Raw genomic sequence first — 25,273 nt, forward strand, 5'->3', positions numbered from 1 at the left:
ATATGACATTTTACAATTTTAACCTACCTAGTCCTATTTTGGATAGAGTGTTAATAAGGAGGAGTATATCTGAAGTACAGAATCCAGAAAATCTAATCTCACTCTTATCCTGCAAACCTATAACATCTTCTCAGAATATCTTTGAATTAAATAAATTTACTTCCAGCTAAATGGATATAAATTCTAGCCTTAGTCATCTTAAAGCCACTATGAAATAGTAGAAAACTTATTTTTAAACTAAGTTTTCAAGTGTTCTTTTATATTTTCATCCAAGATCTAGTTTTATAAAGTTGTTTTATAATACAGTCTCCAAAATTTTTAGTTATTGTAATTGGAGCTCATTTGCAACTTTTAGAAAATCTCTTATTAAACATATATTTGTAAATATTGTTGACTATAGATTTCAATACAAGGTCTAATATTCAAATATGGTAACACAGCACATTCAAAATGTGTATGAAATGATATCCCTTAAAGAAATTTAATTTTGAACCTATAGTGTAATCAAATAAAGAGAATTAACAGTAAATAAGTCTGATTGCCATATTTGACAGATAAACTATTACTATTTAGTAATGCTCTTGAGGGGGGGAAGGCTGTTTTTACATAAGGCTTGATTTTTAAATGCATAAATCAAATCTAAAATATGTATCTAAATCTGCATAAATTGCTTTGTAAGCTTCATGGTTGACATAGTAAATCTGTCACTTGTCTCCAATTACTAAGTAAGCATTCTTTTCTTTTTTCACACAGTGGGTTAAAAAGTTTTTTTTTTCTCTCTGAGGTTTTTTTTTTTCCAAACAAGAAATGGCTCTGAGAAAAGAGACAAGCTCACAGGTTACCTTCCCTCCCCCCCCAACAGGCATATTCAGGGGAGCCTCAACACACACTCCCATTTGCTTTGGATGGGAGATGGAATGGTTGCCGGAGAAGTCGGCTTGGAAATGAAGGATATCAAGAGGTCTTAATTCCAATTGCTGCGTCCACCTCATCTTCAGGTTGCAGAGTGTGCCACTGAGCAATAGGTCTCCGGGGATTGGCCAGCATATCAGACCAATGGCGCAGCTCGGTACCCGTGGCATTACAGCCTACAAAGATCTTCCCAATGGCCTCGTTCTTGCCTAGTTTATCGTAATCCAGCACCGTCAGGACAACTTGGACTTTCTATAGAAAGAGAAAAGGTTGGTCATCAGCATGAAAGGTAATTGGAGGGATGTATGAATTCAACTGCCTTTCCTACCACTGTTGCCCACTGGCCATTTCTGTTTTTAGCTTCCATTTCTCCATCTTGAGTTCCAAACAGAGGCATGTGGCCTAGATAGTCCAGCTTGCAGGAATAATGGCAGAGAGGGGAAAGAAAAAGATGCCGGTTTGAACCCATCACTTCTCCTCTTTCAGCTTCACAATTATCTGAATTTCCAAGACCTTTGGCTTCCAAATAGTTTGATCCTTCAAGTCAAGTGAAAGTTAACAGAGACAAATTATCCAACAATGACTCTTGGCATTAAGGCATTAATTATCCTTGAGCTTTGCAAAGTTCTGAGGATTTTTATTCTCTAAGACAAGCGAATCATATAATAACTGTAGCAAACTCCACACCATTCTTTCCCAGCATATTAGGCATTGGGTATATTGACTTTAACTTTGGCAGGAAGGTGCCTTGTTGATTCCTTAAGAACATAGATTCTGGGATGAGTTACAAAGAGCTTTGGCTTGCAGTATGCACAATAGCAAACCACCTTGCAAAACAAACTAGTTCAAGGCCTTCAAATGAAATACATACAATAGTCCAGTAACTCCTGTTTTGAAACAAGTAGTGCCAATTTTGGACAGATAAAAGTGACTGGAAATAATTGGAGCATATTTTCAAGTGAAATGATATTGCACAGGGAAGGAAGATTTACCTGGATTTGTTCAAAAGGCACCTCAAAGCTGAAGGATTCATTATAATAGGGATTCAGTGTATTTTTCTTGATGGTTGTTTTCTTCTTCTTGATACGTTTCCCTCCCTGCATGAGATGGATCTTCACATATGGATCTGTCGTAGGATGACAAAAAAGTATGAAAATGCTTTATGATTCTCTTACTCCCAATACCCCGATGAGAGAATTTAATTTTAAAGCCATTTCTGGGAAAGCAACAAAGGGCAAAATAGTTGTATTTATGTATGTATTTTCATTGTTGACAAAAGCAATTTTTCATGGCAAGTTTTAAAGCATTCATTGAACAGCCAAATCAAGAACGAATGCTACGTATGTTTATTCCCATATGTTGAACAACTGTTAATCTAACTTAAAGGACCTGGCTCATTTCTCTTTAAAAAAAAACCCCCTACAAAGACTCAGCTGAATAGTATTGAATAGGTAAGTGGCCTTTTTTGACCTCCCACCCAGGGACAGTCTGAAGTCTAATTTCCATTCCTATTCTTCATATGAATATTATATATATTTACAAGCTCTTGAGAATTGTATACTTCATTACTTCTCCTCACCTCTTTTCCCATGGGGACAGTTTGCTTTTATAACCAGGAAAAGTTGAAGCCAGAAATTATGAGAGAATAGGAGGGGCTTCAGAATGCCCCCAAAGTGATCATATGGGACATTAAAATGTTCAGCAATTAAAGTTAAATCTAATGGTGTAATTCTTACCTGAAAGCCCTCCCACATCCATCTTTTTGAGATTTTTGGCTTCTAGCACAATCACTGTCAGTTTCCCAGCAGTAGGGACATATCGGAGTGAAAAACAAATGTCTCCCAACTTCTCATGCTATAGAAAGAAATGAACAATTATTTCAAAGCTAGGATGGATATTTCTCATAAGATATTGATGCCATTGTCAAATTCTTGATTACCTTTCAAGAAGATAATCAATTCCCCATGAGTTGGTTGGTTATTACCCCAGTCATGTGGTAGTTTTCCAAAGAAAAGCATTTCCCATTTCTAATATATATAAAGCCACTAATGCAATTTTTAAACTACCTTTCAGTTAGAGCTTTTTGTCTAAATTTATGCACAAGTTCTTACCTCCTCCTTCTCTGCTGACTGCAGATCTCGCCACTCCTCAATCACGTGTGCCAGGTCCACCGTGTTCATGGGGATACGGATCTCACCAATGACATCATGCTTGGAGAAACGGTCAAAGTCGTAGACGGCCATGACGAGGATCTTACCACCGAGTTCTGAATAAGGGACCTATTCATTAAACATAATGGAGATACAGGATTAAATTATGGACACTTTCGGTTGAGCATTTGTTGGTAGGTGAGGGATTAGAGGTGTGAAATGAAGGGAAGTTCCATAATAGATGAGGGGAGACCAGAACTAGGAGGAGGTAGAAGAAATGTATTTGTGTATTTTTGTAACTTTGGTGAAAAGAAAAGAAACATGAACTTACTTTAAAGGTGAAAGATTCATTAAATGTAGGATTGAGAGTTTTGCGATGAACTTTGGTTTCAAACTTTTTCTTCTTCTCTGGAAGCAGGAAGACTTTGACATAAGGATCAGAGGTGCCCCCAATGTCCAGCGCTGGGAGGTCAGCAGCTTGTATAATACCCACAACCAGCTGGGGGAAAGGTTTAAAATGAAAGCATTCAAACTTAGGAAAATGCCTTCCATTGAGCCAAATCATTGTTCTATCCAACTCAGGATTTCTCGGTTCCTCTGAAGTATATTCTGACAAACAGGAATTTCCTCAAGCACCTTTAAACATGTCATTGTCATCACCTTACTCTATCCACAACATTTAAAAAAAGTCTAGATAAGGTTATCTTCTAATTCTATTTTTTCTATACTAACTATTGTCTTTTTTCTTCCACCCATTAAGGAGGTAAAGAGAATGAATTTTGTGATAGAAGTTGACCACTAAAAACAGCTAAGGTGATGGGGAAAAAAACTGATATTTTCCAATTATTTTTGGAAAAGGTATGAGCTGGAGTTAGAACCTGGGACTTTCAAATATAAAATGTATATTATTTTGCTGAACTCCTGTATGACATTTCCTTGTACATTTAATTTCAAATATTGCCAATAGGATAGGATGAAAGGACTGTAACTACTGCAGAAACGTAATACAGTTAACGAAAGTAAATGGCCTAGCTGTCCTATTTTATGGTGAAATAATCCTTCATTTGATTGAATCCTTTTGGAAATTTATCTAGTTCTAGTTTTAAAAGAAGAGACACTAAAAATGCTCATCCAGAATTGGCAGCAGAAAGAGGACAGTGACCTGGTCACCATCTTTCCCATTATAGAAAGCTCTATTGTACTTCCTTTTATATTAGAGTAATTATTTTTCCACATGTATCACTATTCATAAATCAGAACGTGCAAGTAACTTTGCAGAACTTGTCTTTTCTTGACAATACATTTCTTATTTTCTGGATGGTGCTTCAGCAGCTTCCTAAACTGACAGGAACACGAAGATTAGTCTGCAACTGTTTGAAGCTGAGACACATATTTATCTTGCCCACCTGTGTGCTCTGGAAGTCATAATCAAGAGAGTACTGGAGTTTCCCCAGTTTCTCCTCTGGCTTCTCTACTTCGGATTCCTGTAACAATGATGGATCTAAATCCTCAACCTCTGGCTGTACCTGGAAGGAAGGAAATGGTTAAAATAATCAACAGAGAAGCATTAGGAATTAAGTAGATGAACAACTTCTGCACCAACTTTTGTTCAGTCTCATTCTTTATCCAATTTTGAATCCTCCATATATGTTGAGATATCACATCTCAGAATTTGAGTGCCATCCTGCTTGGCAATTCTGGTGGTTATAATCCTTGAAAGGCATGGGGAAAAAGCTGGTTTCAGTTGATCAGCTGTTAAGTGGTCCCTGATACAAACATTCAGTCAGTGCTAGGTTTACATCAACTTCAGTGTTGGGTTGCCATTTTGTTTTACTACCGATTCAGCCACATTTGCGCCTGCGCTTGCGTGACATGTGGGTGGGCGGAGCCTCCCGCTGCCGCTACTACCAGTTTGCCCGATCTGGGCCGAACCGGGAGCAACCCACCTCTAATCAACTTGTATAGGCTCCTACATCCTCATAAATTCCACTCATTGTGAATTTTCCCTTCCATCGTACATAAATCTATCAGACAATGCTGATCTTAACAAATGGATGTTATTCAGATGTCAAATCCTTCAATATTTTAATGCCTGTTCTCCTGTTCTTTAGAATTTCCTCTAAATTCTGGTGAAAAAGAGACATAGCATGAGAGTCCTGGAAGCAATGAGAAAATATACAATAGCAATGAGAAAAAAGACCTCACATATGGAGGAGGCAACCTAATATTCCTGCTAACACTGATCAGATGAATTAGTGCAATTATTGAAGGAATCTGAACAAATAAAAGATGGAGGAAGAATTACTTTGTCACTGGTAGCAATGCAAATAAAATGGTGGAGAGGATGCTGGAATAAACATTTTGATTCCCTGATTCCCTCAGAGTCAGCTTAGCTTAACATAAATAGAACTTTCAAGATGCTGCATTCTAGTCATTGACTCTATGGTTTTCTTCTATGGAAGAAGAAGCCTTTTTGTAGCATTCACAAGTTTAACATCTTACAATCACCAGTTACCTGCCTTCTGGGCAAAAAAATCCTCAAAATTGAGCTGTATTTCCTATTCTCTGTATGAGTATTTCTCAACCTCAGTGACTTAAGTTGTGTGGAGAATTCTGGGAGATGAAATCCACTCATCTCAAAGCTGCTAAGGTTGAGAAACATTTCTGTTTTATTAGGCCTGTATTTTTCCCCTTGTAAATATAGAACCCCAGGGATTAATTATGTGAGACTTAGAAAATATTATGGAGAAGACAAACAGCCCCTTCTTTTCACTAGTTTGAGTGCTACAAAAACCTCTACAATTCATATTCCCACTTCATTCTTTTGTTTTTACAAACGGATCTGCACTCAGAAAAATCCACGAGTCAAGTGGTTCTCCCTGTTAATGGCAGCCTCCTCTACAATGTTATGATTTCGAATTTGAAATGGGGGGAAAGGCCAAGGCTTCCAAGGAAAATGGTGAGCGTTCTTCCACCTTGCATCGGCCTGGTTTTTATTTCCGATAATGCCCCGTTTCCTTCCTTCACAATTCTGAATTCAATTTTCTTTATCTCAAGACTGCCTCCTTGTGTGACATTGTACAGAACACATTTAATTGAAACTATTCTGCTTGAGTCAAGAATCAGTGCTGTTTCCAGAGTTTTCCGGAAGGAAAGGGCTTTGGACAGCCTCCCCTCCTCCTCTTTCTCCCTGGAATTGTAGTTCTTCATCTTGCCCCTAAATCAGGTTATTGTCTGTCATTTGTTCCAGCAGTTGCCTGCTGTAATGATATTTTCTTATCATTGCGCCATCTGCTCTACTATGACTTTTCTGCTTGGGCAATCATAGCTAACATTTCTTCCCCTATTACCCACAGTAACTTGAAATACTAGCAACAAAATGTGTGACCTTCTGATATTCCCCTAGACCAGAAGTATTAAACTCAAGGCTCACGGGCTAGATCTGGCCTGTGGGGTGCTTAGATCCGGTCCACAGGCCCACCATGGAAACAGCAAAGGACCAGCCCACGGTGCCTCTGCCAATGAAAGTGGAGAGTGGGAGGGCTGTGCACGGCCTGCCCAGACCCCGTTTTCAGCCGCAATGGCCTCCTGCAGCCCTCTGCCAGTGAAAATGAAGCTGGGGGGGGGGGGGGAAGAGGGCTGCAGGAGGCTGCCGTGGCCGAAAACAGAGCCTTGACAGATGGCATCAAGCTGGCCACATCCATCCCAGCCACACACTCCAGCCACACACCTGGTCCCCTGAAGTCAAACATACCCCTGATGTGGCCCTCAATGAAATTGAGTTTGACACCCCTGCCCTAGATAATAGTGTTTTCTATATGTTTCAAGGAAAAGTCCTCAAATGTGCTATACTTAATTCTGGGAGATATTTGGAAAACAGCAGACATTTTCTCCACTTTTAAGACTCTGTATTTGACCCACTATCCTCTTTTCAGGCTATTGGTTTTACAGAACAATTTGTAGTCTGCACGGTGGGAACAGGCTCATTTGAAGGACAAACTCTGGCCTTTGCCCCAAACATGCAACCTCTGATTATTAATAACTGGTTTTGAAGTCAGGGAGGTTCCTTTATGCAAGATGTGTAGATCCTCAGTTTGGGGAGCTGTAGGAAAAAAAACTCACTGATCACCTTATCAATGTAGCTTTTGCCCAACTCCTTCACTTCCTTCATGTTGATTTGTGCCTTGACTTTGTCTTTGCCTTTCTTCCCTTTCTTCTTCTTGCCACAGCATTTTTTAAAAACGCAGAAGCAGCAGCAGAGAAGCAAGAGGCCAGCAACAATGAGAATGGTGGCCAAAGCCCATGGTGGTACTAGAGTAGACGGAAAAGGAGACCAGTGAAAGGAGATGCCACAGATTCTGGAGCAAAGTGGTTGCCTCATGTTATATCACTTCCTGCTTAAATTTGACTTTTCCTAATAATCACTCATGAAGCTATGAGCTAAGCCATGCAGGGCCACCCAAGATGGACAGGTCCTAGCAGAGAACTCTGACAAAACATGATCTACTGGAGAAGGAAATGGCATCCCACTCCAGTATCTTTGCCATGAAAACCCCATGGACAGTTGGCAAAAAAGGCAAAAAGGCCTGGAGGAACGTTGTCCATGGGGTCGCGATGGGTCAGACACGACTTCGCAACTAACAACAACAACAATTATCACTAGGAATATCTAATGGGCCTTGGCTGATCTCAGGCTGATCTTAATAGACCCGGTTAATAAATGGATGGGTATTGAGATCAACACAAGCTCAAGAACTGCCAGCTGCAATTTCACAAAGTGGTATATACAATAACGATAATCTATTTATTTTAGATGTCAGCCTAAACATCTAGCTGACTGTGTAACTAACCATTATAATAAATAATAAATTTATTATGAAATTATAGGTCTTAATGTGTCAGAAGGGAGAAATTATTAAGCATTTGTGGAATCCCACATTTTATGCAGCAACCTCTTTTTGTTGATTGAGAAATCTAATGAATCTATAGCAAATATTAGCTATATGCTGCAGTAGAAATATGGAAGACCAAGGTTCTGCTTGACAGGGAAATGGAGTGAACCATTGCAAGTTATATTTAAACGGTAAAAAGTTACAGCGAGTAAATGAAGTGTTGTATCTTGGTGACTATGCATAGGAAGATGGGTGAGAAATGTTAGGATGTGAAAATGTTGGCTGAAAGTTAATGCATAGTAGTTGGTCTCCCACAAAGAATGAATTTTTGACAAAAGAAGTTCTGCCATCTTTGTTACAAGAAAAAGAGAGGGATATATTAGAAGAAACATGATCATGTTATGTACAATGGAAATGGAGTATTAAAGAAGTGTCACATAAGGGCCTGAACAAGGCATGCAAGGCACTCGGCTTATTGGCCTTTAACATTTAAATGGTCATAACCTGTGCATTTTTTATCTGTGCTTCATGAAAAATGTGCAGTGTTTGAATTGTAAGCCACCTAGAATCATTGACTCAATCAGAGAAAGAAATAAATAAAGAAGGAAGGAAAGAAAGAAAGAAAGAAAGAAAGAAAGAAAGAAAGAAAGAAAAAACTGATATTCAACAACTGCACAGCCTGTAGCTTTGGTGGCCCAAAGCTACAGCTACCAAAGCTTATAATTTTGTGGAATTATAAAAGATAGCCTTACAAATAATCAGTATTAAAAATAAGGCTATGTATAATAAAATACTGAAAAATCCAGTCATTTGATTTAAATAAACCAGCCTTGGCAGTTAGTTTCAATCGGATTCACCCTCCAGTTTGAAATGCGATATTGGAAACAGCCTAATTTCACCTACTTGGCAGTTTCCCCAATTTGTTCATGAATTTATCTTTCATGTTTGAAAAAACGTTCTCCTTGGAGGGCATCTCGGTGGCATTGATGGAGGGTTCCATCTGGGATTCTGTCACTTCTGAATCTATCCTGGCTGACCTCCGTGCTGCATTCATTGTGGAATCTGGAAAGTGAGAATGAAAAAGCAGATAATTTATGTACTCTCTTGGCAATTGCTATGGGTTGTAATCTAAATCTTTGATCCCCCCCCCTCTTCTTTGAAAATTAAATAATGAAATCTAAGAGGGAAGTATCTTTAAAAGGGCATCTTCCCTCTGTTCCTCATAATCTCCCCACTCCTGAAATGATAGTTTTAATTTCCCCGTTTCTATATAGAAGGAGGAAACAAAGAAGAAGAGGCGGTAGAGTTTATCAGAATCGTTTTACATGACATGACTAAGAGGTCTGAAGGTTGTTCTGTCAATGGCCAGGGTAGGTTTGAAACCCCAAGCACTAAAATATCTCCTGGCATTATATTTAAACTGGCTGCTTTATTTCTTGTAAAAATTTTTTTTAAAAAAGATCAATCCAGATGGTTTTTAAATTACTGAAACAGACTTTAGATACAGGCAATCCTTGACTTGTAAGAGTTTGTTTAGTGACCATCCAAAGTTATAGCAGCACTGAAAAAAGTGACATGAACATTTTTCACACTTATGTTGTTGCTGCATCCTCATGGCCACCTGGTCAAACTTCAGCTGCTTGGCAACTGACTCATATATATGATGGTTGCAGAGTCTCAGGGTCACATGATCACCTTTTTGACTTTCTGATGAGCAAAGTCAATGGAGAAACCATATTCAGTTAATTGTATTACTAGCTTAACAACTTAACAGTGATTCACTTAACATCTGTGACAAGAAATATTGTAAAATGAGGCAAAACTCTCTTAAACAAATGTCTCATTTAGCAACAGAAATTCAGGCTTAATTGTGGTCTTAAGTTGGGGACTACCTGTAATGGAAAGAACGAATTCTTCTTCTAAGAATTCAAGAGATCCTTTAGATGAAGTTAGACATCCATTATTTGCTCCAGGCCACCGTGGCAACACATCTAAAAGAGCAACTTCATATTACATTGTGTTGGATATTCTCCAACACAAAGGGCATTTCAAATACTTAGAACTTAGAATAAAGTGGATCGAAATTCCTGTCATCCTTAGTGATAGTTGCAAGTGATGGGTTTTACCAACACATCTGAAAGATACCAAGTTGGGGACGTTTATCGCAGTAAACTTTATTTTCACCTACTTCTTTTTAGTTCATTCCCAACGTTTCTTCATTTGGGCTTCATTTTCCATTCATTATTTCTGCAGTTCATTCTGCTCCCTCCCTCCTGATTTCAACTGAGTTCTAAGTCAGCTCCTGCTGCCTGTATCTAAGTGGCATACATTTACTCCTCCCATTGTTGGCCAGGAAATTGGACCTACTAAGTTTCAGGGAGCTTAGAAACTGTTCATTTTACAGCCAATTTTAAAAAGGAGACAGCTTTGAATTCAACTTTGTAGAGCAGTGGTTCCCAAACTTGGCAACTTTAAGACTTGTGGACTTCAACTCCCAGAATTCTCCAGCCAGCAGAGCTCTACTGGGAGTTGAAGTCCACAAGTCTTAAAGTTGCCAAGTTTGGGAACCACTGTTGTAGAGCTTTCCAACTCATCAGCTGGCCCTGGTTTTGTCTCATCCTCCCACAATGACCTTTCCACGAACTCCTACACTCTGCTTCATGCTGTTCATTCAGTCCAAACAGTGTCTCTTACGTAAAGCAAATTAAAATAAACAGGAAGGAGTGGCAGGAGAGGAGAGAGTTATTAGCACAATTGAAACGCCTGACTTTCCCCATTCAGTTTTGCTCTTCCACTCACTTTAATTATAAAAATGAATGGAGCTTCTTTTCTTTCTTTAAATTTACTCTACTGCAGCCACCCCAAAAGACCACAGTGAATTCAACCTCTTCTCTACTTGCCTGCCAGCTCACCTGTCAACCTACTTAACCAATCTGCTCCTTGACCTCATCTGTCCAAAGAGATCTTTCCTGCTACACAATTCCGGCCTAGATCCCAGTTGCAGCCCGGCATGTAGAAAACCAAATGACAGAATAAATTATCCATGATTAACTTTCCACAAGTTACGCTTTTTATTGACCTTTAAAGAAAAATTAAACAGTCTCCATTTGTTATTTGGAGCATTACAATCTGTGGTACAGATTTACTTCCCCATCTCTTCTTTGTGAGAACGTAACTGCATTGCCTCGAGCATAAATGTCTCTCAAGATTGGCACTTTTTAAATCAATGGTCTGGCGCCAATGCATCCATTCATTTGCTAAATGGAAGCCCTTCAAGCTTCTGATTTCATTCCCATCAAGCACAGATGTGTGTTTCCCCCGTGGTTTGTCTATACAACATACACATCCAATTTCAATCATTTAGTTCCCCTCTCTTCCACTGATTTATTCCAATTGTCTTACAAGCTTCCTCAAAATATTCCAAAGACCATATTTAGTCCTTGCATTGCCCATTTAGTTTTGTTGCACTGTTATATTGCCACAGAGTGCCCAAGATTATCAAAGCCACCCTCATCATGAAAACCAACCGCTCATAGATTTTAAATCATTCTAAAAGATGCCAGGAGAAATGGAAAAGGTTTAAAAGGATACACTCTGGTACTAGAGCTTTTTAGCCGTTTTCCTCCCACAAGCAAAAGGGGAAACTGAGGTTCAGTGGAGAGAATGGAATAGCTGCTTTTCAAAGAAGCCACTGTAGTATGTTTCTGTGATGGAAGACAGATGCCTTCGTGGTCTGAAAGCAACATTCAGACTTCCAGAAACACGCCTGCAGCTTTTTAGCAATTTGGAGGCCAGAGATCCCATAAAGAACAGAAGGGCCAAAGGCAACAGAAGAGACAGCAACTGGCAACTCTAATGTCTCTATATAGTTAGTTAAGCCAAAAATTCTGACAGATGAGTGGAGGGCAAGTATTGTCTAGCTAACGTGAAATTAAGAGATTTTTTTCCCCATGCAAGGCAGGAGGGAATAATTAAATTAAACAAGCATCTTGTTAATAGAGAATAGGAGAAAAATGAAAAAGAACATACAAATAAGCAGTAAAAGAAACACACACATACAAACAAGCAAAAGTAGAATCCCTCAAGCAAGGAAAGAGCAATTTTAGAAAACAGAAAGATTTTGTAATATAAATTCACTGTAAATAATAAACTCACAATCTGAACAATTTAAGATCTTAGCTTCTAAATTATTGCTGATATACACCAGGCCAAAAAAATGTCACGATGAAGCATTATGAAGATGATAAAAAGGCTTTTGATTGTGTTGATCATATCAAGCTGTGAAATGTGTTTAGAAAAAAGGGGGTCCCTGAATATCTCATTGTCCTCATATTCTCATCTTTCCTATTACCTACTCCTATGGGCATTTTATGACTATCATTTTGTTGGTTGTATCTTATGATTTATCACTTTGCTGCTTGTATGTGTACACTGAGAGCATATGCATCGGAGACAAATTTCTTGTGTGTGCAATCATGTTCCTGTTACATTCCATTCCATTCTATTATCTATATATGGGTCAGGAAGCCACAATATAGACAGAAACACAATTGATGGAATAGATTTGCTCCAGGCTGGCAAATGCACAAGACAAGACTATGTATTCTCCCTTATTTATTCAGTTTATATGCTGGAAATGTTTTAAAGGAATTGGGATAGGAAGAAGATGAGTGTGGTTTTAAAATTGAAGGAAGAAACATCAATAACTTTGCTATACCAGCATTACTTTAACAGCTATAAATGTAAAGATTCTGCAAACTCTAGTAATAAAAGTCAAGGAGTACAGGTGAAAAATGAGACTATAAAGAAATCCAGACTAATAACAGCAGGTACAACATCTAACCCAACAAGGAAGATATTGAAGTGGTAAATGGTTTTTGACTTTTAGGTTCAAAAAGTCAAGAAATATTCCCAGAAGAGCCATGAAGACCATGGAAAAGATACACAGAAGCTCCTAATTCAGGGGTGTCCAATCTTGGCAACTTTAAATCTTATGCACTTCAGCTACCAGAATCCCCCATCCAGCATCTTTACATTTTTGGCTGTTAGAATAATGCCATCTATATTGCGAGGTTTCAGATGGTAGTTGAAGTCCGTAGATTTTGAAGTTGCCAAGGATGAAGTTGCCCGCTGTAATGTGTCTGTACCTACAAAGATCAGGCTACTGCACGCAATGGCATTCACTGTGACACTCTGTGGAAACAAAAGTTGGATTTTGAGGAAGCAGGATTGAAAAAATAACAATGATGCTTTTGATGTTGGGGAAAAAAACTTCTGAGAATACGCTGGACACAAAAACAAACTGCTTATAGAACAAATCAATCCAGAGAGACCAGGCTTATATTAAACCACTTTAGATACACTGTACAGAAACCCAGCTCTCTGAAGAAGGCTATAATGCTGGGAATGGTGGATGGAAAGAGAAGAAGGGAATGACGAAAGCAAGGCGGATGGACCCAGTTACAGTGACAATGGGTACCGTGACCCGTCAAAACCGCGGTCCACAAAAGCGCGATCGACGAAAGCGCGCATTTGACGTCATCACAGCGTGACGAAAAAAATTAAAAATTGAAATAAAATTAAAATTAAAGCAAGCCGATTCACATAAAGGTAAGGGTTAGGGTTAGGGTTAGGGTTAGGTTAAGGGTTAGGTTTAGGTTTAGAGCATTAGGGTTACGTTTAGTGTTAGGTTAAAGGTTAGGTTTAGGGTTAGATTTAGGGTTAGGTTAAGGGTTAGGTTTAGGGTTAGGTTTAGGGTTAGGTTTGGGGGTGTTAGGGTAAGGTTTTCGCTTTATTTTTACATTTTTCAATCACAGCGCGATGTTTTCGTCGCACTGTGATGACGTCAAATGCGCGCTTTTATCGACCGCGATTTTGTCGTCCGCGGTTTTGTGGTGGAACCAATGGGTACACCATTGGAAGACATTGAAGGACCAGATGGGGCAAACAAACCACCAAAGAGAAAATATATCTGTGTGGTTAGGGCACATAATTTCTAAAAAGACTATATAATGTGTGTGTGTGTGTGTGTGTGTGTGTGTGTGTGTGTGTGTGTGTTTTGGTGTATTTGGGTCTTTTCCCGTGTAAGCTTGTGAGTATCTTGGGGAACGTTTCGACGAGATCCCACTTGTCATATATCTATATACCATTATTCTATGATACATATTTTCTTTCTTCAGATCAGAAGCTCTCTACCAACCTTTCTGGCATGGTGGCTGGGGGAATGGCAGGCACATGCATCAGCATGCATGCAAGCATATGCAATTCCATTTGTGTAATTGGTGGGTGTGCATGTGTCACTTCCACAAATTGAACTTCGCATGTGAGCATAAGTGGAGCTGCACCCACACAAATGCTCCCAGTCACTTGCACGACCTTGTTGGGGACCCCTGCTTTAGGTGATCTTCCCTTGAAATGTTATTTCAAAATTATTTTCTCCCCCCAATGTATTCCATGCTGAATTGTGGTTGGGTGACTATTCCTTACATGAGTTCACATACCATACTGTGCTATAAACCATGCTTAACAGTTCACAATGGTTAAGTCTACAGTACTTGCCAGGCTAAACCATAACTTAGTAAAACCTTAGTGCAGTAGGCAAGTTCAAAAGGCAAGGACTTGCAGGTAAAGAAATGCATCTCCATTCCCCAACTGAACCATAGCATACACGTGTGTATATGTGTGCACACATGTGAGAGTGGATCTGTAGCATTTGTTTGTATTAGCATATCGTATTTCCTAAGAGCAATAAGTCACAGCTTAAATCTATTACTGGGTTTTGGCCAGTGGTGAAATTCAAATATTTACTACTGGTTCTGTGGGTGTGGCTTGGTGGGCATGGTGTGGCTTGGTGGGCGTGGCTTGGTGGGCATGGCAGGGAAAAGATACTGCAAAATAGCAGTAGACTTAGCAATAGCAGTAGACTTATATACCGCTTCATAGGCCTTTCAGGCCTCTCTAAGCGGTTTACAGAGAGTCAGCATATTGCCCCCAACAATCTGGGTCCTCATTTTACCCACCTCGGAAGGATGGAAGGCTGAGTCAACCCTGAGCCGGTGAGATTTGAACCGCTGACCTGCTGATCTAGCAGTAGCCTGCAGTGCTGCATTTAACCACTGCGCCACCTTGGCTCCATTCCCTCCCCATTCTGGGGTCAGCCAGAGGTAGCATTTGCCAATTCTCCGAATTTCCATTACCGGTTCTCCAGAACCTATCAGAACCTGCTGAATTTCACCCTGGTTTTGGCTTAGCCTGATGTATCAGAGATGTATTCTTTCTTTGACATTTCTGCTGTTGTTTCTAATTTGGTTTTATGTTCTATACAGCATACCTGCAGAGTTTCAAAACCATAACAGCTTAAAAGGAAGGAGAACACTTCAAGCACTGACCAAACAAACCGTCATTGCTTTGCCTAACTACAGTACAAACCTGTGGCTGGACTCGCAGAACATGTTAAGCCAGAAGACCATTTGCTTCTGGTTTAGCTTTTTGTGTGAATGTTGACATGTTGTAAATCATGACTTAGGACCTACATGCTTGACAGCCTGGATTCCTTAAGAAAATAGTGGTTAAAGCAGTGACTTAGCATGAGATGAGGCAAGAAAGCAATATTTAAAAACTGAACATAAACAAGCTTTCTGTTGTTGAGTATAAGAGTAAAATCACTGGCTAGGAATTGTGTGCAAACAGATTTTGGCTCAGTATTAAAAGAAATGCCTAAGGTTTTTTTTGGCAGCAGAACAGATTGAGTCTCCTCCACTGGAGATAATTAAGCAGACACCAGATAGTTTTCTGTCAAGGATGCCCTGAATTCATTTTGAATTAAAAATCCCTAACTGAGCAAAAGGCTTGACTTAATGACCTTCATAATCCCTGCCAAATACGCCAACCTGTTTTTTGATTGTCATGCTAATTTGCTAAATATAAGTTCAGAATAGGAAAAAAAGAGATTATGTTCCATTACATAGGGTAAACATTTTGCACCTTTCTCATTTTAGTGAAAGTAAGCCAAAATCCTGTTTTACTCTAAAGGAGCATCAAATGAAACAGCATCTGGTTAGCAGAACAAAGAGAAATCTGAGATTTGTGCCAAGGAAGTGGCAATGCAATGAAGAATGTGGCTTTACAAAATATATTTGGAGGAATACTGTAATATAATAGTGAGGACCCTCATACTGCACTTTGCACTAAATAAAACTGAATTGAATAGCTGCTATTATTGTAAGGACAGCTTTAGTTACAAAAATCAACAACATGGATAAAGCAACATAAAAACAAACAATTCCATTGGTTTTCTCCGATATTGCAGGCTTCTCCCAGATTTGCCTGCAAAATTATCCCAGAGTGTGAGACTGAGGGCGAGGCTGAACTAGAAACCAAACAAAATGACTGCATAAAAATGAAGAAATAAATAATATTTGTTTGAACGGTGGTTGTTTTTTTTCACGAGAGCATGCATGGTGGAGCTGCAATACCCCTGAGTGGTTTCTTGCTTTCTCTTGTGTGCAAGCATTCAAACACACCCCTTTTGAATAGATTCTCTCTATTGTGGCAAGCCAACACATACCTCAGGAAAGCTGCCAGAATGGTGGAAAGGAACATTGGAAGAAAAGAAAATGCAACCGTTACGTCTCTCTGCTTTACAAAACGTAGCAATAGCTGCTAATTGGATGCAACCCACTCCCCGGACATTTAACAGAAGCGCAGCAAATTGAACAAATAAATAAATTAAATTAATAAATTAAACAAACAAGCCAACTTCAAGAAGGCAGGTGCTGCAGGCCCAAATGAGGAAGAAGTGTCTTCAAATAACAGAAGTGTGTGTGTGTGTGTGGGGGGGGGGTGTTGCTCAGAATTTCAGGACCTCGGACAGAGGCACCACGTAACCAGATTGGGATTATGCAAGGTTCCCTTAACTGGCGAACCAAATTCCTCTCCTCCTAAATTCTCTCTCTGATTCTCCTTCTTTTTAAATTAAATCCTACAAATCCACCACATCCACCATCTCCTCTGACTCTGTTTCCTTGCAAAGCACACTCTGACCACACCACTTCCACCATTAATTCAGTAATAGCCCTCCGCTCCTGGTTTTGACAAATTGCTGAGAAAGACATTCCTCTCTTTCTTTTGCCCCCCTTTTCCACCATCACCCCCCCCCCCCATCTCCAGAGACCTTTAGCGTGGGTATGATTTCAATCCTAAATAATTAACAAGGGACAACAAGTGCAAAGGACCAGAAAACTCAAAGGGACAGCTATTTCAGATGATCCACAGCGTGTGCTTATCTCCATTTCAACCAATCAAACGGACAGATCTATTTCTTCTTCTTGGATAGCCGCATTCATCTTGTGCCAAATAGGCCAATACAGACTCAGGACCTTACAATAAACGCTGCAGAAGAAGAATCTTTTCCATGCAAGCCAACCTGCCCTCATTGTTGCTCTTTTACAAGTAGGAACATGCCTGCAATGTTTCAACTTGAGGCATTTGGCTTCCTTCTTACTTCTCTCAGCCCCAAATTCTGCCTAGGGTCATGTGGATGAAGGCTATGATCTGTCTCTCAGCGCCAATCGCTTGACTGTCTGCTGTCTGCACTGATTGCAGATGCTGCTGATCATTGATTGATTTTTGCAAATGCGATTGTATTTATATGTTACATCCAGTTTCACATAAAAAAAAGCACAAACAAAGCCAATAAATAAATAATGAAACAGGATTTATTTTCTGAGAGCTCTATTGTTGATTCGTCATTTAAAGGTAGTCCTTGACTTAACAACAGTTCATTTAGTGATCGGTCAAAGTTACAACAATACTAAAAATGTGACTTACGGCCATTTTTGACCATAAATCAATTTTTAACTTTGAAAAGCATCCCCTCTATAAGGAAGATGTCATAGAATAAGCACCAGAGCCCATGCTGCAATAGTTAGCAGCTGCCCCCCTTTGCAGTCAGTTCTACTTGGTTCTCCCCACTTAGTATTTCTAGGGACATAATGATGACTTAACCATACATGAAGGAAACCTGAGCAGCTTGTAGTAGTTATGAACTATTAGATGAAATAAAACCAGACTGTTTGTTGGAAACTAAGCTAAAGTGTACAGTAAATAGCAATAGGAATAGCACTTAGATTTATATACTGCTTCACAGTACTTTATGGCCCTCTCTAAGCAGTTTGCAGAGTCAGCATATTGTCTCCAACAATCTGGGTGCTTATTTTACTGACCTTGGAAGGATGGAATGCTGAGCCAACCTTGAGCCGGTCACGATCTGCCAGGCAACCGGCAGTCAGCAGAACTAGCCTACAGTACTGCATTCTAACCACTGCACCACCGCAGCTCTTATGTTTGGGACACATAATGTGAAGGCAAAAATAATACTGGAAAAGCTTAATATAGTACTTGGAAAAATCAATCTACAGTGGTATCTTGGTACTTGACTGCTATTAAACTCTTCAAATTTGATACTTGACACATTTTGACATGAACATTTTGTCCCAGTACTTGTTGTTTGTTTGGTACAATGCACAAGCTAGAGTTCGTCAGTGTCAGCTGCCTGTGACTCATTACTCTTCCCAGTGAAAAGGGTCATATGTTAGTCACATGGTTTGTTTGATACTCATATTTAGCACTTGTTGCACCTCCCGGAACCAATTAGCAATGAGCTTTGAGGTACCACTATATTGATAAATACGTAATAGATGATGCAAACAGAAGAAGCAATTAGTGACAGATGATCTTAGCAAGAGCCATGCCCTTGGTTCCCAGGAGAAAGTATTTTGTTTTGGCTACAAAACCCCAGCTGTCACTATTTCCCCCCTCCCTATCCCTTAGCTCCACTGTGGCAAAATTGAAGCCTGAAAATGGCCTCGGTCAGGTCAGCTTCAGGGTTGACATGCAGACAATGTTATAACCAAAAGTAAACATCCGTTACAGGTACTGCTGGACAGTAATCTTTAACTGATTTAATTTCCCCCCTTTAATTATAACTTTCAACTCTTTCCATCTTTGGTAATTTCAAAGAATGGGGGGGGGGGGGAAGCAACTTTGTCTGGAAATTTGAACAGGAACAATTTTAAAAAATCAAACTGTACTTGTTTGGCCCACCTCATTGATGCATGCTGTTTTATGAGTGCCACTATTAATAAGACAATTATCATCATTTATTCTTTCCAAATTTATTTCCCTTTGAGCTCACTGTTAACTGTTGTTGTCCCACTCAGGGAGAGAGGGATGAATGGATGGAAGGATATGCATACATTCCATCTAAGAAGTAGACTAAAATCTGCGAAGGCTTATGCAATGTAAATATATTCATCTCCAAAGGTTTTCTTGCTGCTTGTGACAAATTAGTCCATACTTCATTCTTTAATCTGAAAGGTTATATAAGTATCCTTCTGATCATGTCTTAGCAGGACACAAAATCTGATGGTACTTGCTACACAGGGTTTAGAAATACACGGGATTAAATTTAGGTCTTACATGGAATGGGAGATTACCAGATCTGTAGGCAGGATGGAAAGTCAGAAAACCATCCCTAAAAAAGGCAGTACGACTTCCTACCATTACATGCTTCTGAAGTCACCAAGAATAGAAGAAGACTTTAAGCAAGTATTCAATCTTCCCACCTTTTTAGAACTGCAACACTGAGAGTTTATTTCGTTTGTGAACAGATGAAATGGCTCCCAAAAAGATACAAATCTAAATATTACAACACGATTTGGGGAGAAACCCCCCAAGTTTGGTGCAGCAGGAGTTGGTACAACTCTCTGCCTGGCTTTCTTTGACCGATGAAGCTGCTTGGATGAGCAGCAAAATATCTCAAACCAGCAACTAAAATTAGTTTGAGTGGAATGACTCAACCTTCAGACAACTCTGTCTGGATGACTGAGAATCTTCATCGACATAATGCTTCACTTCTTAGGAAATAGTTAGTGTCCCTGCTTCTTCTATCTTGGACATCATCGTAAGAATGTGTTTGTTCTTTGGGTTGGTTGGTTAATGGCTTTTGAAGTTTATAATGTAAAACTGATGATCGCTCATAACAATATTGAGGCTGCACCCTGATATATGATTGTATTGTTTCAGATGGAAAGAAGAAAAAAATTTAAGGTTTTCCATGAAAGAAAGGAGAAAAGTTTCAGTTCAGCCTGCTCATTGATGTCCTCATGTTCTATTCATAGCAATTTTTTAAATTGATCCAGAAGAATGCTTGCAAGTTACATTACCAAAGTACAGCCTGAACTAGCACATGAAGACTGTGTTTAGAATGTCTATTTTATTAATTGATGGTACATTTACTATATCAATAATACAGTTGTGGATTTGGAAGGTTATCTAGGCCATTTGAATCCAATAGGATCACGGAGTTGAAAAGAGCTACATTAGGCCATTGGAATGCAACATTTTGTTAGATTCATCTCTTGCTGGCTCCAACTTTCCTCTTGCTAACACCAGTTTCAAGAGCCAAATCTGCTCTTACAAGTAGAAATAGCACTTAGACTTATATAATGCTTTATAGTGCTTTTATAGCCCTCTCTCTAAGCGGTTTACAGAGTCACCATATTTGGCCCCAACAATCTGGGTCCTCATTTTACCCACCTTGGAAGGATGGAAGGCTGAGTTAACCTTGTGCCCTGGGATATTTGCTCTGTCAAATTGCAGTCAGCTGGCAGTCAGCAGAAATAGCCTGCAGTCCTGCATGGTGCCACTGGGTCACCATGGCTCTTATTAGGTAGTTCTTGATTTACAATAGTTCATTTGGTGATTGTTCGAAATTACCTTGTACTGAAAAAAAGTAACTTATGACCCTTTTTGACATTTGGGACCATTGCAGTGTCTCTATAGCCACATGATCAAAATTCAGATGCTTGGCAACTGACTCATATTTATCACAGTTGCAGGGCCCCACAGTCATGTAATCATTGTTGTGACTTCATGACAAGCAAAGTCAATGGGAAAGGCAGCTTCACTTAAAAACCGTGTTACCGACTTAACAACTGCAGTGTTTACTTAACAACTGTGGCATGTAAGCATTCGCAAAATGGAGCAAAACTACCTTAACAAATGTCTCACATAGCAACAGAAGTTTTGGGCTCCATTCTGGTCTTAAGTTGAGGACTTAACAAGTTTGACTGAACAAGGACTTAACAAGAGGTACTGAACAAGTTTGTCCTCGACTTACAACTGTTCCTTTAGCGAAGGTTCAAAGTTACCACTGCAATGAAAAAAGTGGCTTACAACTGGTTCTTGCACTGAGCAACCACCACTATGTCTCAGGATCAAAATTTGGGTGCTTGGCAACCAGAATATACTTAAAATGGTTGCAATGTCCTGGGTCATGTGATTGCAAACTTCCCATTTCCCTGCAAACAAAGTCAGTGGGGGAATCCGGAGTAGCTTTACAACTGCATGATTCACTTAATAACTGCAGCAATTTGTTTAAGAACCATAGCAAAAAAAAAGATTGTAAAATCAGACGTGACTCACTTAGCAACCACCTTGCTTAACAATGGAAATTCAACTCCCAATTGTGGTCCCAAACTGAGGACCAACTGTATAAAGATTTCCAGGTCCTCTGTGATTGATGCTGTGTCCTGACATCACCCTTTCCCCCTGGACACATTCCCCGATCCCCTCTGGTTTCCTAGATGAATGCACAGTGACACCATCCTTTTCTGAAGAATTTTCAGAGATGCCTTTTCAACCTTGGGGCCTGTTCCTGTCAACTTAACCTCTGTGTCTCCCTTCCCATTCGCTCAGCTGTTATTTAAGCATTATCAGTTTGGAGACAAGCAGAAGGGTGCAAAATATCCTTGCTGGAGATAGAAGTGAAAAGCCAAGCATTGGCTGTAGCCTCTGATCATTTGGGAAGGATAGACTAACAGAACAGAAAAGAATAACAGAGTTGGAAGGGACCTTGGAGGTCTTCTAGTCCAACCCCCTGCTCAGGCAGGAAACCTTACACCACTTCAGACAAATGGTTGTCCAGTCTCTTCTTAAAAACTCCCAGTGTTGGAGCATTCAGAATTTCTGGAGGCAAGTTGTTCTAACGGTCAGGAAATTACTCCTTAGTACTAGATTGCTTCTCTCCTTGATTAGTTTCCATCCTTTGCTTCTTGTTCTGCCTTCTGGTGCTTTGGAAAATAGATTGTCACCCTCTTCTTCGTGGCAGCCCCTTCGATATTGCAATACTGCTATCATGTCACTCCCTAGTCCTTCTTGTCACCAGACTTGACATACCCAATTCTCTTCATATGTTTTAGCTCCAGTCTCGTAATCTTCTTTGTTGCACTCATTCTAGAGTCTCAACATCTTTACAACAATCTCAACGTCAGGGATTCACAAGTTTTCTTCTGGATTAACTGAGAGATCTTCTCCCATTAGAACTGATATTAGGGAACAGATCTTCATCCACGCTTTTGAAATAATTAAAAAAAATTGTAGGTGGGAACTAATTCAGTAGCCCTGTCTTTTCTTTGTAGGAAGTTTATATCCCTCCAAGCCTGAAATTTACTCATCCACCTTAAAACTATCCTGATCCTTTCCCAGGATTGAACTTTGGAGGGAAGGCAGTGTGATTTTAAACAAACCAACACAAACAAATTGTGAACAAAGGAAGGAGTGTGGGCTAGCCACGTGCCAGCAAAATCCAGGCTCGTTATGTTTCTTCCTCCTCCATGGATAGATAAATATCTTTAGATTAGCTGCTCTAATTATTTTTGGGCTGGTCAGCTCAAGCACTCTTGCTTTCATTACAGATGGCAGGAAGAGGAATTAATTTCATTGAACATAGAATAATAGATTTGGAAGGGACCTTGGAGGTCTTCTAGTCCAACTCCCTGCTTGAGCAGGAAACCCCATACCATTTCAGTCTAATCTCTTTTTTGAAGGCCTCCAATAAGGCTCCAACTTCTAAAGGCAAGCTGTTCCAACATTTGATGCTCCATTATGAAATTTCTCTTTAGTTCTAGATTGTTTCTTTTCTTGGTTAGTTTCTAATTATTGTTTCTTGTCTTGCCTTTTGGTGCTTTGGAAAATAATTTGATCCACTCGTCTTGGTAGGAGCTCCTCAAATATTGGAAAAGAGCGATCATATCACCCCCGTCCCACTTTTCATTAGACTGTAACCAATTCCTGTAACCATTCTTCATGGCATTAATCAATTCTTCATGCGTTAATCAATCAGTTCTTGATTTCATGGCAGCCCCTTTGTGTCTCCAGCTCAAGCAACCATATGGGCTGCAGAAATCCAGAGGACCATTTGATGGCCACCAAGGCTGAAAGAAATCTCAAATGCATGGTTCCATCTCATGGCTATTTGGAGCTTTGCAGCACCCATAGGCCAGTGTTTCTCAATCTTGGTTCCTTTCAGATGTGTGGATTTCCACTCCCAGAATTCCCCAGCCAACAGCTGAAAACCGAACCCTTGATTCCCACCATATACATATACATATACACACACACACATGCATGCACGGACACACACACACACACACACACAAGCACGAAGGCGAAGGCACCAGCCTGAAGATGGTGAGTGGGACCTCGTTGAAACGTCAGCAAGATACTCTCAATCTTACACGGGAAAACACCCGAATACGCCAAGACCTGCATACCTGTACCCGTAAAAATCTACGAATATATGAAAATATATACACACACAGAGAGAGAGAGAGAGAGAGAGAGACAGAGAGACAGAGACAGAGACAGACAGAGAGACAGAGAGAGAGACAGAGAAGTGCAAGAAAGATGATAAAGAGCCTAGAGGCTAAATTGTATGACAAGTGGTTGATGGAGCTAGATCCATCTAGCCTATTGAAAATAAAGATTAGCGGGGACATGACCAGCTGTCTTCCAGTACTTGAGGGGCTGTCACAAAGAAGAGACTTATTCTCTAGGGCACCGGAGGGCAAGACAAGAACTGATGGGTCGAACCTTGTCAAAGAAAGATGCAGCTAAGGGGACATTTTCTGACAGTGAGAGCAATTAATAATGGAAAAGCTGGCTTCCTGAAGATGTGGGTGTTCGATCACTCAGGTTTTCAAGAATAGACTGGACAACCATTTGGCTGGGATAGTGTAAGGCTGTGATGGCGAACCCATGGCACGCAGAGGCCATGTGAGCCGTTGCCCCAGCTCAGCTTCATGCAAGGGCGCCTCCCATCAACCAGCTAATTTTTGGGTCTCTGCTGCACATGCGCAGAGGGCGGGGGGGGTGCAGCCCCCCCCCCGTGGCCCATTTTTGCTCCCAGCAGGCTGCAGGGTGGCCTTCTAGGTCCAAAATGGATGCACAGGGGTGTCAAATGTGCATGGGGACGGGGGAGCGTGTGTGCATGCGCGGGGGGGAGCATGGGGGGTGTCACACGAGGGCTGGGTGGCAGCGGGGGGTGTTTTGGCACATGACAATTAAAACGGGTAAAGTCTCCAGCCTTGAGCAAGGGGTTGGACCTCTGAGGTCCCATCCAGCCCTATGATCTGAGGTTTTGCACTCTCATGATGAGATAAAACTTTGTGTCTAGGTATTGTTATCCAGAATATCACCTGGGGGCTTTTTAATTTAAGCTGCTTAACTCCTCTAGTTGTTTTTTTATGCCTAGAAAGCCTCATTGCATTTTATAAATTACTTCCTTAATTGTACAATGTATAGTTCCCATACAAGGAAATAAAAATTTAGTGATATGACTTTCTTGAAAAAAGTTCCAAGATGACCAGCTTCCATGGCTCATGGAAATGTTGTCTATAAGCAAGGAAGTATCCTTTCCTTATGGACATACTTTTATCCATATGCATATTTTTATAATCATATAATCAATTAAAACAACTACAGGTGGTCCTCAACTTACCGTCATTCATTTAGTGATCATTAAGTTATGACAGCATTGAAAAAAGTGACTTACAACCTATCCTTGTACCGTGCTTACAATCATTGCAGCATCTTCATGGACACATGATCAAATTTTGGGTGCTTGGCAACTGGTATATATTGGAACATCCCACGATCATGTGATCAATATATGTGACCTTCCTTTCTGGCTTCCAATAAGCAAAATCAATGGTGGAAGCTGGATTCACTTAATGACATAAGGTTCACTTAACAACTGCAGTGATCTGCTTAGGAAAAAGGGCCATCAAGCCTACTTAACAATTAAGCAACAAAAATTGGTCCCACGTTTGGTCATAAGTCAGGGACTGCTTATTAGCCTAGTCTTCAATTTCTCCTTGTGAGCAAATGCATCCGAAGAACCCAAATCTGGGATTCAGAAGCAGTTGTGTGTGATTCTCAGAATTCTGAAAGTTCATTTTTCATAGTAGGAACGTAGCA

The 25,273-nt window shown here is 40.0% G+C and overlaps 1 protein-coding gene across 1 annotated transcript; it reads right to left on the reverse strand.

Annotated features, from left to right (window-relative positions):
* Nucleotides 1–881: 881 nt before the first annotated feature.
* On the reverse strand, nt 882–14,474 carry SYT5 (synaptotagmin 5). The gene is made up of 9 exons (XM_032236257.1): nt 14,441–14,474; nt 8,858–9,016; nt 7,192–7,373; nt 4,469–4,588; nt 3,394–3,561; nt 3,024–3,191; nt 2,649–2,766; nt 1,905–2,038; nt 882–1,164 (listed from the first exon to the last, which is right to left on the reverse strand). The coding sequence occupies exons 1-9, from the start codon at nt 14,472–14,474 to the stop codon at nt 955–957; spliced, it is 1,293 nt and encodes a 430-aa protein (XP_032092148.1). The 3' UTR covers nt 882–954.
* Between the last annotated feature and the right edge of the window lie 10,799 nt (nt 14,475–25,273).

The sequence above is a fragment of the Thamnophis elegans genome, chromosome Z (genome assembly GCF_009769535.1).
Source record: "Thamnophis elegans isolate rThaEle1 chromosome Z, rThaEle1.pri, whole genome shotgun sequence".
In the NCBI taxonomy this organism is placed as follows: domain Eukaryota; kingdom Metazoa; phylum Chordata; class Lepidosauria; order Squamata; family Colubridae; genus Thamnophis; species Thamnophis elegans.